This window comes from Littorina saxatilis, linkage group LG3 (genome assembly GCF_037325665.1).
Source record: "Littorina saxatilis isolate snail1 linkage group LG3, US_GU_Lsax_2.0, whole genome shotgun sequence".
NCBI lineage: Eukaryota > Metazoa > Mollusca > Gastropoda > Littorinimorpha > Littorinidae > Littorina > Littorina saxatilis.
Window position 1 is genome coordinate 20,739,723 of NC_090247.1, and position 12,951 is coordinate 20,752,673.

At 42.8% G+C, this 12,951-nt stretch overlaps 1 protein-coding gene across 1 annotated transcript in view; it reads left to right on the forward strand.

Annotated features, from left to right (window-relative positions):
- The first annotated feature begins 2,041 nt into the window (after nt 1–2,041).
- The window catches only part of LOC138961857 (AT-rich interactive domain-containing protein 2-like), a 49,395-nt gene continuing 38,485 nt past the window's right edge, over nt 2,042–12,951 (forward strand). Inside the window, exons 1-2 of the mRNA XM_070333531.1 lie at nt 2,042–2,565; nt 2,669–2,762. Of these exons, the coding sequence (XP_070189632.1) occupies nt 2,474–2,565; nt 2,669–2,762 (186 nt within the window). The 5' untranslated portion in view covers nt 2,042–2,473. The remainder of the gene's footprint in view (nt 2,566–2,668; nt 2,763–12,951) is intronic.

Here is a 12,951-nt window from a genome sequence, read left to right on the forward strand (position 1 = left end):
CCGGGAATAGTGTTCCTTTCAAATGACTCACCCAACTACATCATTGTTGGCCAAAAACAAAAACACCACCTTATGAATCAATCTTGGTTTTCACGTTCTGGGGGATGGTCACAGGCGGGGGGGGGGGGGGGGGGGGGATGATGGCTCTCTTGGTGGCCATGTCGAAGGATGGGTAATGGTCTGCGCTATCAGGCATCCCGGCGTGCACTGACCAAACAAGACATCTGCCACCCTGGGTCGAACTGGTGTATTCGGTATGAACTGACTAATATGTTCACTTTTGTATTTAAAAAAAAAGAGTTGATATTGTGTCAGCTCTTTTGTTTTTTATGTTGGGAGCGTGACAAGAGCAACTTGATGGATTGCTATAACTCGGCTTGCATCGTTATAACGACGTCAAAATTTTCCGAGCAATCATGTTGGTTCGAGCAATAGAGCATGATCAGAGTTTTGTACAATAAAGGTTTGATGCCACGTGTATTATTGATGCTCCTTGCACACACACACACACGGCACACTGCACACTAACTACACACACACACACACTCAGTGACAGACACTGACACGCACGCGCACACACACACACACTGACACACACACACACACACACACACACACACACACACACACTGAGTGACGGACACACTGACACGCACGCGCGCGCACACACACACACTGCACTGACAAACACACACTCAGTGACTGTCGGACACGCACGCGCGCACACACACACAATTATATCACAATAAAACATGAGCCTAAAAGAAGTACTGAAAGACCCGCCGTGTACGGCACTGACTACCGTAGGCAGGCTAGGATGCACGTACGGTAGACGCGATGCAGTGCTTTAGCGTAGCGAAAATTTCGATTGTATGAAGCAAGTCAGTTGTAGGCCACACCACACTTCTTGTCTGTGTGTACGGGGAGTGAGTGAGTGAGGTGTTCGTTCATTCACAACCAGCCTTTCCATGCCGGTCGGCACTCATTGACTGACGAGGGAGTGTGTGGCTGCCGTGGCTATTTTCAGCGCAGTGTGCGGTGTCGCGTGGAACCACCATAGTGGGACGGGAATCACCCTCTGTGACGTCATTCAAACAGCTGGCAGCGTCTGCCGAGTTGCTGCGACGACGGTTTTAAACGCTTGTTTTTCACTGCGTGTATCACAACATACAGTCTAGTCCTCGCAGACATTACTTCAGAAGTTTTACTCGGAACAGTTTACGCGGCGTTATTTTTCATTCAAAACTGAGCCGTCGGTTTATCAGAAGTTCACCACAGAACAAAACACATACAAACCTAGCACACTAAACAAAGCCAAGAACACGCAGCTGTTGTTTTGCTAATCAGTCTCATTTTCCTCTGCTCTCTAACCAAACTCCCCCCTCCCCCCCTCCAGCCCCTCGACTGAGTCAGTTGTATTCACTGATTCGCTCGTCAGTCAGCCTAAATATGAATACATATTAACTTGAATGTCGACATTTGCATTTTTTCTAGTTTCTTTTTCTATTTGGTTACTGTAAAACTGTCCTTGTTATTTTAAGTTCGCGGAAAGTGACTTTTCGGTGTATGTCAACTATTCACTGATTCAGGCACCTAGTCTTTGCCTGTTCATATAGTATGCCACGTCAAGAAAACACGTCTGGTCGACTAAGAAGAGAAAAATGTATCTTAACCACTTTAGAAAAGCATGCACATGTATCACATGAGAACAATATTTGGGCCGCAAAACCTGCGTCCAAAGGCAAAGCCAAAGGTATGCTCTCTGCACTCCATACACTTTACACCATGGCGGGGGTGGGTGGGGTTTCCCTGACTGGGTTATCGTTCTTGACGCCACACCAACAAAAGAATGCCACATTTTTGAGCGTTTTTATCCCTTATCCATCAGAGGAAACATTGCAAAAAGACGAAATAATTTCGGGGTTATCAAAGTAATTGGCGTTTAGATGATGTGGTTGGACAAGTATGCATTTTAAGAGGATGATGGGCAGATTTTGATGACGCACACAGTTCAAAGCAACCTGAGCGGCCGCCATCTTGCTTGGGCTGTCTCGGCGCATTGACTCCATAGCGGGGACCCCTCTAGTAACCAATTGCAGGCATGATCATTATGCTTTTTGTTACGATTTTTCCTGATTTTCTTCGCGTATGGACAATGATGTCGGCGTTTGGGTGATTCTGGATCGAGTTTGGGTACCAAACTGGACTACCATTGTGGTTGTGTATTCTAGTAGCAGCCAGGATCGACAGAACTTGTGGATATTTTGAGCTCATTTTGATGCACGGAGAGCGGTCAGTCTTTTGCTGCAGCTTGCTTGATGTGGAATCCCCCAAATACTGAGGATTTACCCCGCTCTCCGTGCGCCCTTGCTGCAGTTATTGATGTCGCGTAGGTCAGAGTGAAGTTACGCGTCAAGTAATTGTTGATACGACAGACTTGTGTTTTGTTTCTTCGAAATCTGTCTTGTTCAAAATGGCCAACGTTTTGAACAAAGACCCGTTCACATACGCGGAGGACCGTCGGAGTTTCCTACAGGATTTGCAGCGTTTTCACACGTCTCGGGGGTAAGTTACACCCTAAACCAAATACTTTTCGCTGATTTAGTGTATATATTGGTATATTAACACGGTCTTTTGTGATTTGACACTCTGTTTTTGTTCTTTTCAGGACTCCTTTTGATCGCATACCACAGATCGCGGGAAGAGAGATTGATCTCTATCGTTTGTACAGACGCGTAATAGACCTGGGAGGGTGGCAAAAGGTGAGCAAATTTGGAGAGAATCTGATGTATTTTCAAGTTTTAGATGACATTTTAGACAGTCTATGCATTTTGTGTGGAGTTCGACGTGTGCAACTTCATTTTCAGCCGTCTGGATTGAGTTGACTTGTTGGGAGGTTTCTCGACAGCGGCATGGGGCTCGCTTGGGTTGCGTGGCTCCGGTTCTCGGGTTTGCGCTTGATGCCGGTGTTTACGCTTTCGAGGTAATCCCATTCAGCGCTACACGTGCTTCTATCGGGTCAGGATGTAAACAGAGATCGTCTCCGTAGAGTTAATTCCACTCTTTGCGCTCTTTTGTTATCTTGTTGTAAATGGGGTCATAGGGTTAGTGCCTCCATATTTGGTCATTGTAGTGTTGTGCTTTGGCCAGAACAGGCTCAAGTCTTGGAACTGAGCCTGAGTGAGTTATTTGAACGATGTTGTGTTTTGGTCACTAAATAACATGAACTCTTGGTTTACAGGGAATGTGTGCCTTAGCACATGTTTCATTAATTTATTTGGTTATAAGGTTTATGTAATGCTGTCTGTGAAGGTCAAGGTCGGCAAAAATTCACTTGAGGAACCAAAAAGCGTTCAGACACAAATGTATAGATTATTATTCGTAACAAACCGTGGGAGATTTTATATCTGGATAGACACCAGCTGGTGGCAAATGGCTCTGATATTGTATCCCTTTCCAAGCATCTGATCTGCTGTCACCAAAATCGCACGGTCGCGCATCAGGCCGGGGTATGAAAGATGGGTAGCTGGAATCGGTGCATACATTTCCAGTTTGATGCATCCAATTTTGCCCCAATCGTCATGTTTGGGGCGGGGGAGAGGTGGCGATCGGGTAGCATCGTACTGTTAGGGAGTTCGTTTTCTTCGGTGGTAGAGCAGCCCAAATTTTTATGAGGGTAACCTCACAGGACTAGATGATACAATTTCCAAATAGTCGTTTTCCAGAAATAATGGTAAAGGTTTTTAATGTGCTGTGGTACTGGTAGAGTTGACCTCCTTCAAGTTGAGGCAAGATGTGAACACCCTCGTAGACATAGCATCACAGTGATCAGTGAGCTCCAAAATGTAAGTTTTCGAACCAAAGACTCATCATATCAAAGCACCATATGACCCCCTTTTCTTTAAAAACAAAATGCACGTTGGTGCTCACGATCACTGCCCACACGATTGTTTGGCTGCAGATTGAATGGTCAGCCAAGACATGTGGTATTTTTTAATTTACATGTTAGTTATTATGTTCGCAGTCTGTTGAGCTCGGACATGCGTAAGGGTGTCAACTGTCTTATTTAGCAGGCACCTCACAAAATGCACATCAGACTTTTTCAGAGCACAGTTGTCACTGGGACTCTGACAATGGCTTGACTCAACATAATTATCACTCACAGTCACAGTATTTGCCTCCATTTTCTGCAGCTCATTTAGACTTTGACAATCATTTTTGAACATTTGTTATTGTCTGTTGGCAGTGTGTGTGAAGAAGTGTTTAGTTTCATCATCATGGGCCAAATAGACGATTTTCGAAAATAACTCTTTCAGGGTTTCCAGTGATCTGTACCTCAGACAAGCTTTTGACAACATCCGGAGCATGTTCCACGCATCCGATTGGCTTTGCTCCCGATGTGTTTGTAATACAGCGCGCACACGATATGATACCTTTTCTTTTAAAAAAACCCAGCGTTGAAGAGTTCGTCGGAATTCACAATTTGTTGAGGATATGTTAGCTGGCACGTAGTCATCGTTTACAACTTGTTTTGATTGAGGTCACGTGGGTTTGAGTCGAGTTTAGGAAAACACATATATGCCTTGCGAACACTTCCAGTGATCAGCAAGCCATTGGGTGCGATTCGTGGCTCCAATGTAATATTTAATAAAGAAAATGGTATCATATTTAGCGCATGCTGCGTAGCATTCACATCAGAGTTATCGCGGGAATAAAGCTGATCAGAAGCATGAAATATGCTCCAAATGTTGTGAAAAGCTTGTCCGAGGTTACAGCCAAGGGGCTCTTACTTCGTTACTCTTCCAGACCGCTAAAAATCCTCACAAGAGTTATTTCTGGAAAATGTCTATTGCGTGAGGCTCATAATATCATATGCTGTGTAACGCACACACTTTCTCTTTTAAGTCCTTCTTTCTCACACATACTCATGGGTGGGATTCTTACGGAAATCCGGATTCGTAGTGTCTGTGGTGACGTAATTATACACATTTTTCTGCGTCTGGGGGCCCCCATACCACTCTCTCCCCCCCCCCCCCCCCCTTAAAATTCTTCAGGATTCATGACATTTTTCAGTCCCACCCAAGCACACTGCCACTACACAGTTGTGGTAGACTGGGATGACACGCTGGAATTTAGTGCTTGTACTAGTTGTAGGGCTGTGACAGACACCTTTATTTCTGATCCACATTATTCAATCATTGATTCATTCCATGGGCGGGGAAATAGCTCAGTCGCTAGCGCGCTGGATTTGTATCCAGTTGGCCGCTGTCAGCGTGAGTTCGTCCCCACGTTCGGCGAGAGATTTATTTCTCAGAGTCAACTTTGTGTGTAGACTCTCCTCGGTGTCTGAACACCCCCGTGTGTACACGCAAGCACAAGACCAAGTGCGCACGAAAAAGATCCTGTAATCCATGTCAGAGTTCGGTGGGTTATAGAAACACGAAAATACCCAGCATGCTTCCCCCAAAAGCGGCGTATGGCTGCCTAAATGGCGGGGTAAAAGCGGTCATACACGTAAAATTCCACTCGTGCAAAAAACACGTAGTGTACGTGGGAGTTTCAGCCCACGAACGCAGAAGAAGAAGAAGATTCATTTCATGACTACTGGTTTGTTCAGCACCAGGTAAACAGTCATCTTAGACATTTGTCCAGGGACAATGATCAGGGGTCTCACATTATTGCAACATTTTGCGGAAAGATATTGTACATTTATTTGTAGTTTTCAGTTGCCGCAGCAGTAATTTGAGTAAGTTCTGTGAACATTGCAAAAGTCAAAGAAGGGGTTATGCATTGCGTTATTTAATCTGTAGCTGAACCTAATGCATAACTGATAAGTGTACATGCACTGCTGCAGCGATGTCTGTCAAGCTTGAACTTCTTTTGGAGGGATAATAATAATAAATAGCTTTTCTACAGCGCGAGTTCCTACAATTGGCTCCGGGCGCTTTACAATTTCATTCTAAAAGTAAAACAAAAGAGCTAAAATTTAACAAGTATACAAATAAAAGATAAAACACAACAAAAACATCAAGCAAACTGGGCTTACATGACAAAAGATAGTTACACGCACATACACACACACACACACACACACACACAAGTGAGACTGCAGTAAACATTCAGTATTTCAGGATTAACAGCACTAAAAGCATCATCACGCACTCACACACACACAGACAGACAGTCAACCCTTTGAAAAAGAGACCATACTGCACATACAGGGTAGACAGGTCAAATGCAGATACAATGTTGTGGAAAGTCTAGAGGAGGTCATGTAAAGGCTATACGGAACAGGTATGTTTTGAGACTGAGAAAGAAATTATCCTTTGGAAAAGCAGACTGGGAGTGATAGTTATTTTACCTTCACAGGACTGAACTTGCATAAAAGAAGTATGGTTATCAGCATCCGTTTATATCATAATTAATTTTGATCTGTGAATACAATTGCATAGCATTAGCATACACAGTACGCTGTACTAGAAGTAGAACATGTCGTCTGCATATTTTCGCTTCCCGTAGAGCTTTAAGCCTATTTTTGTGCTACAATCATGTGTCCCTCACTTCCAGGCCACACACTGTATTTTGGCGAGATCAGATTACCCCATAAACACCCGTGATCTAAGAGCGAAACCTATACACATAATACAGTAAATGAGTAATACACTCCCTGTCTTATGATAATGCTACTGCTTTTATACATTTTTTTTCCTCTGTATATCCAAGCATACTCCCAGGCTTTGTTCACAGATCTTTTCACAACTATCTATCGCCAAGAGAGAGAGAGAGCGAATGGAGAACAGGAGCCACCCCGGGGTGTCCTAAAGATCAGCACATGTCTCTGAATCAGACTAGTACTAGTACTAGTACATGTAGTAGGTTTTCTTCATGGTGTGTGACTTATCCTGTCCATTCCCCACAGACAGAAAGCATGGAGCATTTTCTTTGAGTTTTAAGGTTTTCAAAGCTGTTAGTTTACTGTGTTGAGCAACCTGAGAAGGTGCATTTGGTGACAGGCTGAGCTGTGGCACTGACAAACTGATGTAGGCGGATCAATTATGAACTTATCAGATTGGAGGTGTTGGGGTTTTTGGAGCGGTTTGTGTGTAGAAGTAGAAGAGAATTATTTTGGAACATATAATTGTTTTAAGCGTGTTTTATTCATTTTCTTTGATACAACAACAAACAATAACAACATTAAGAACGTTAACAAGCAGACTGCTTATGACATGTACACTTTCTAAAATGATAATCAATACACATTCAGATAACAGAAAATGGCGAACAAGTGGATATTATATAAGTGGAACATATAATTGTGTATGATTTGGGAGTTTTCTGCACAGTATGTGCATGTCCTTATACAACAAGAGGCGAAGCCTTCAAGGCTCCCGTAAGAAATCGACAAACAGTAACACAAACTCATTCACTCCGTCACAGATACTCACACACAGTAAGCAATATATGTGACACGGTGCAAGAGTGGGAGACACTAGATCTAGATCTGTCTGTCTGTAGCCTACTTACGGGGACACGACTGCCAGATCGACACTGCGCTTTCGACAGCGCTTCCTCGCGCACACACTGGAAACACGCTGTGCAGATCAACCTGTAGGAAATCTCCTTTGGTATCTTCTTTATCTATTTTTCTGGGGCTACGAAACCGAACAATGTGAAATCGTCTTCCCCGAATCGGCGATCTGCAGCTGGGTGAGAACTGTATCTATGTATACCACAATCCTTCACGCGATCTGACTTAACCTTGACCCCTGACCTGGTCTACATACCACACACAACACAAACCAGTCACCTGTTTTTACCCCCCCAAAACCCCCCACCACCCGTTTTCTTTGGATACACACTTTAACTACATACGTGCCGACGAAATGTTGATCATTGCTTCAATACTTTGAAGCTGTTGCTTGGAATATGGATAATAACCAGGTAAAATTAGTATTTCGGTGTTCAGTCAAATCTTAAAGTTTCTATCACACACATACACACGCACAGACAGAATAAAGTTAGCATCGCATAGGCTACACTAACGTGAGCCAACAATTACACATTACACAGAGAACAAACCATACATGAACTTGTGATTGTTTGGTCACTCGTTCCCCTGACATTATTATTATTATTAATTGTTAAGATATGTTCACCCAGCAAACATGACAAAAACCACAGCTGCACTTGACGACCCAATCGCAGCGTTTATTGTCTGTGCACATGTTGGGAACATAAAAATACAGCAGTCATAGCTGTGTAGGACAGTCAGTCTAAGACTGAGGTATAGCATTCATGTAAATTCTGTTATTAAAGTTATATTACTTACAAACCTTTAGAAATTAAATCAGAGGATCATGAGACCGACTGCTTGTTGGGAAGATTTGTGTGAGCCCAATGAAGCTTAGGCATACATGGAGTTCTCGGAACTGTGGTCAGAATCCTCTGGGGTTTTCCCCATTGCACTGTCATGGTTGCCAATCTGGGTCTTGCAGTATCAGAGATTTATAACTGAGGAAAATGTCATGACTGACTGACTATTAGGGTTTAACGTCCTCTTAGTCTTAGACCAACTGGTCTATATTGGGACAGGTATTGGTAATACGCTGAAGATATGGTGTGATACTTTGATTCGAACAAGCCCGCTGTGGCTGTCTTCTTCGATACACCAGCTTTGGGTTTGTCTCGTCAAAGTATCGAAAATACGATCATGATAATCAGAGACGAGAGATGATGCATGCGTGTCTTCGTGTTTTCCAAGCCCTGAGACTTTCGCTGTGAGCGTGGGATCTTTTTCGTGCGCATGTGTGCACACGGGGGTGTTCGGACACCGAAGAGAGTCTGCACAAAGTTGACTCCGAGAAATAAATCTCTCGCCGAACGTGGGGATCGAACCCACGCTGATAGTGACCAACTGGCTACAAAGCCAGCGCGCTACCAACTGAGCTACGTCCCCGCCCCAAAAATGTCATGCTTGCAAAACAGAAAATCGTAGTTATTCAGACATCATTTTTGTATTATTTAGTGGATGTCTTACTCTTAATTATGTCACACATTGGTGCCCAAACTAAAAAAACACAGAAGGGGAGGAAAAGTATAAAATATGCGCGTAAGTACTTAGTTTTTTTACTCACATGCGAAGCAAAAGTGAGTCTATGTACTCACCCGAGTCGTCCGTCCGTCCGTCCGGAAAACTTTAACGTTGGATATTTCTTGGACGCTATTCAGTCTATCAGTACCAAATTTGGCAAGATGGTGTATGATGACAAGGCCCCAAAAAACATACATAGCATCTTGACCTTGCTTCAAGGTCAAGGTCGCAGGGGCCATAAATGTTGTCTAAAAATCAGCAAAACTTTAACGTTGGATATTTCTTGGACACTATTCAGTCTATCAGTACCAAATTTGGCAGGATGGTGTATGATGACAAGGCCCCAAAAAACATACATAGCATCTTGACCTTGCTTCAAGGTCAAGGTCGCAGGGGCCATATATGTGGTCTAAAAACCAGCTATTTTTCACATTTTTCACATTTTCTCTGAAGTTTTTGAGATTTAATACCTCACCTATATATGATATATAGGGCAAAGTAAGCCCCATCTTTTGATACCAGTTTGGTTTACCTTGCTTCAAGGTCAAGGTCACAGGAGCTCTTCAAAGTTGGATTGTATACATATTTTGAAGTGACCTTGACCCTGAACTATGGAAGATAACTGTTTCAAACTTAAAAATTATGTGGGGCACATGTTATGCTTTCATCATGAGACACATTTGGTCACATATGATCAAGGTCAAGGTCACTTTGACCCTTATGAAATGTGACCAAAATAAGGTAGTGAACCACTAAAAGTGACCATATCTCATGGTAGAAAGAGCCAATAAGCACCATTGTACTTCCTATGTCTTGAATTAACAGCTTTGTGTTGCATGACCTTGGATGACCTTGACCTTGGGTCAAGGTCACATGTATTTTGGTAGGAAACATGTGTAAAGCAGTTCTTAGTGTATGATGTCATTGCTAGGTTTAGCTGAAGGTTAAGGTCATGTAAAGGTCAAGGTCAAGCATGTGAGTCGTATGGGCTTTGCCCTTCTTGTTTTATTTTTTTTTAATTTGTTTTATTAACTAAGAGCTTTAAATTATACAGTACTGGGAAAAGCTTAAGCATTACCAGACTAAAAGAAGGCATTGGGACCTAATGTCTTGCTCTCAAAATACAGTTAACACTACACAGACTATTGGTGAAAGCAGTTATACCTAGACAAGTCTTGCAACTATACATGATTTAGGGAGGAGCATTTGGTGGGCTAGGGAAAGAGTTTGTCAATACCAGGAAATTCAGCCACAGTAGGAGGAAGAGCCACCACTGGCACGGTATGGGGGGATTTCTAAGTTTTGAAGAACATGTTTGTGTGCACATTGATGTTTTGAAACCAGAAATATATCTCTTGACACTCATCTAGAGGAGCTCCAGACTGCACAACTTCTGGCTCCATTGACTATGCAGTGTGTGTTTTGAATCAAAACCATACATGTATGCTCTGAGTCTGATGCTTTGACGAAAGTGTTCATAATCATTGAAAAGAACTCCATGAAGCTCCTACAGAGCTGCTCTGAATGATTAGTTCCTGTGCCTGTAGTATTGTTGTTGCATGACTTGTGGTGGTGTGTGCCCAGGCTTGCCCTCAATGTAGGTCACGCTTAGGTCTCTGCATTGTTGTGGTGGAAAAGTGAGCCCTAAAGGAAGCTGGATTACACCCAGTGGCCATAGGACTGGGTGGCCGAGTGGTAACCACTTGCCCTCGGAGTTCGACCCTGGGTCAGGGCGAGTTCGACCCTGGGTCAGGGCTTTAGCAATTTTCTCCCCCCTTTCCTAACCTAGGTGGTGGCTTCAAGTGCTAGTCTTTCGGATGAGACGAAAAACCGAGGTCCCTTCGTGTACACTACATTGGGGTGTGCACGTTAAAGATCCCACGATTGACAAAAGGGTCTTTCCTGGCAAAATTGTATAGGCATAGATACAAAATGTCCACCAAAATACCCGTGTGACTTGGAATAATAGGCCGTGAAAAGTAGGATATGCGCCGAAATGGCTGCGATCTGCTGGCCGATGTGAATGCGTGATGTATTGTGTAAAAAAATTCCATCTCACACGGCATAAATAAATCCCTGCTCCTTGAATATGTGTGCGATATAAATTGCATAAAATAAAAATATAAAAAAATCCCTGCGCTTAGAACTGTACCCACGGAATACGCGCGATATAAGCCTCTTATTGATTGATTGATTGATAAATTGGGCGCATTACACACACATTACCATTAGGCTTACAGTCACGGACGGACACGGGTCAACTTTATGTGCAGACCCAGAGACGGAAGCCATGTCCCACCCCCGTGTCATCACAATGGCACGTAAAAGACCTTGGTCATTCTGCCATAAGTGCAGGTGGCTGAATACACTTAAACACGCAGACACCTGGGTAGCGCGACTCCGTTGCTGCTAGCTTTCCACTGGGAGGAAGTGACCCGAATTTCCCAGCGATGGGACAATAAAGTAATGAAAATGAAATGAAAATGAAATGAAATGAAACTGGCCTTAACTGGTGACAACTGACATGCTTAGATGTGCGCTAACCTTTTTTTCTCAAGCCCCTAGTGAAACTACAGAAGCATTGTGATTGAATTTGTTATAATTAAATTGTGGTTCTGAATCGAACATATATAATAATAGGTTTGAAGTGGCTTTGGTGCTTAAAACTAGTCTCAAGAAAAAGATACTAACTAGGATTGCACACATGCCCTGCATCCAGATTGCCATTTTCAGTGGTACTTTCCAGACCACCGAGTTGTGTTACAATATATATAACTTACATACACACATGTACTGTAATGTAGTTACAATTTACTTACATTATTGCTGAAAAATTGGTTGACAATATGTGTGCTTCATTTTTCTTTTCTTGCTTGAGATCTTAAGATGTTGGTTAGTTTTTACTGGGGGTTCTTTCTGTGACACTCACAAGTTCAGACCTGTTTACCCTTACTATTTTGGAGTAATTTATTACTATTTTTTAGGCTTTTGTGGGGAAATAGACTCCATTTGAGTTCAGACTACGATTTTCAAATGTGCTTCAACTGAGGTTTGTGTTACTAATGTTGTTGTTTGTAACCACTGGGTTACTTGGTCATCAGATTACTATTTTTGTTACTTGACCATTACTCTTGTCAAGTTTTGGGGGTAAACAGGTCTGCAAGTTCAGAAGTTGTCTTGTACAGTGGAACTCTCCTTTAAAGGCCTTGACAAATCTTGAACAAAAAATCAGGTCTTAAAATGGAGGGAGTCTGAAGATGGGGGATAAATACACATGGGCTAGATCAGAAAATCTGAGAAAACAGGGTTGTAAATTGGGGATTCTTAAAAGGGGGGTTTCACATTAGGCCAAAAAGAAAAATATGTCTGTTTCTGGTAACCCGACCGACCCTATTTTTAAGCGCCGACCCTAAAGTTGTTTTTTTCACTTTTCGCACACAAAAAAACCAAAAAAACCGGGAGGTAATCGGTCGATGAGACTTCACAATCGAAGAGACTTACCTCCCGTTTCCGTCGTCACGCGAAAAAAACATGGCGGTCAATGACGCCGGGAATCCCTCTGAAAACGTAAGAAAAAGGTATATAAAAAAAAAACTAACAAAAAAACGAACGACCGACCCTATTTTTTCCGGCGATGTTACCGGAAACAGACACATTTTTCTTTTTGGCCTTACCTGTTATTGAGAAGGCATTCTGGATGGTTACATTTTGTCGACTAAACTAGTATTTTTTATATACTGTATTGCCAAATTTACTTTCGTCTTGACATTTTTTGACACAGCTGCTTACCACACAAACCTCACCCTTCTTTTACTTGCGGGCGAAAAGCTCTTGAAAGCATCTTTCTTACAATAAAAAGG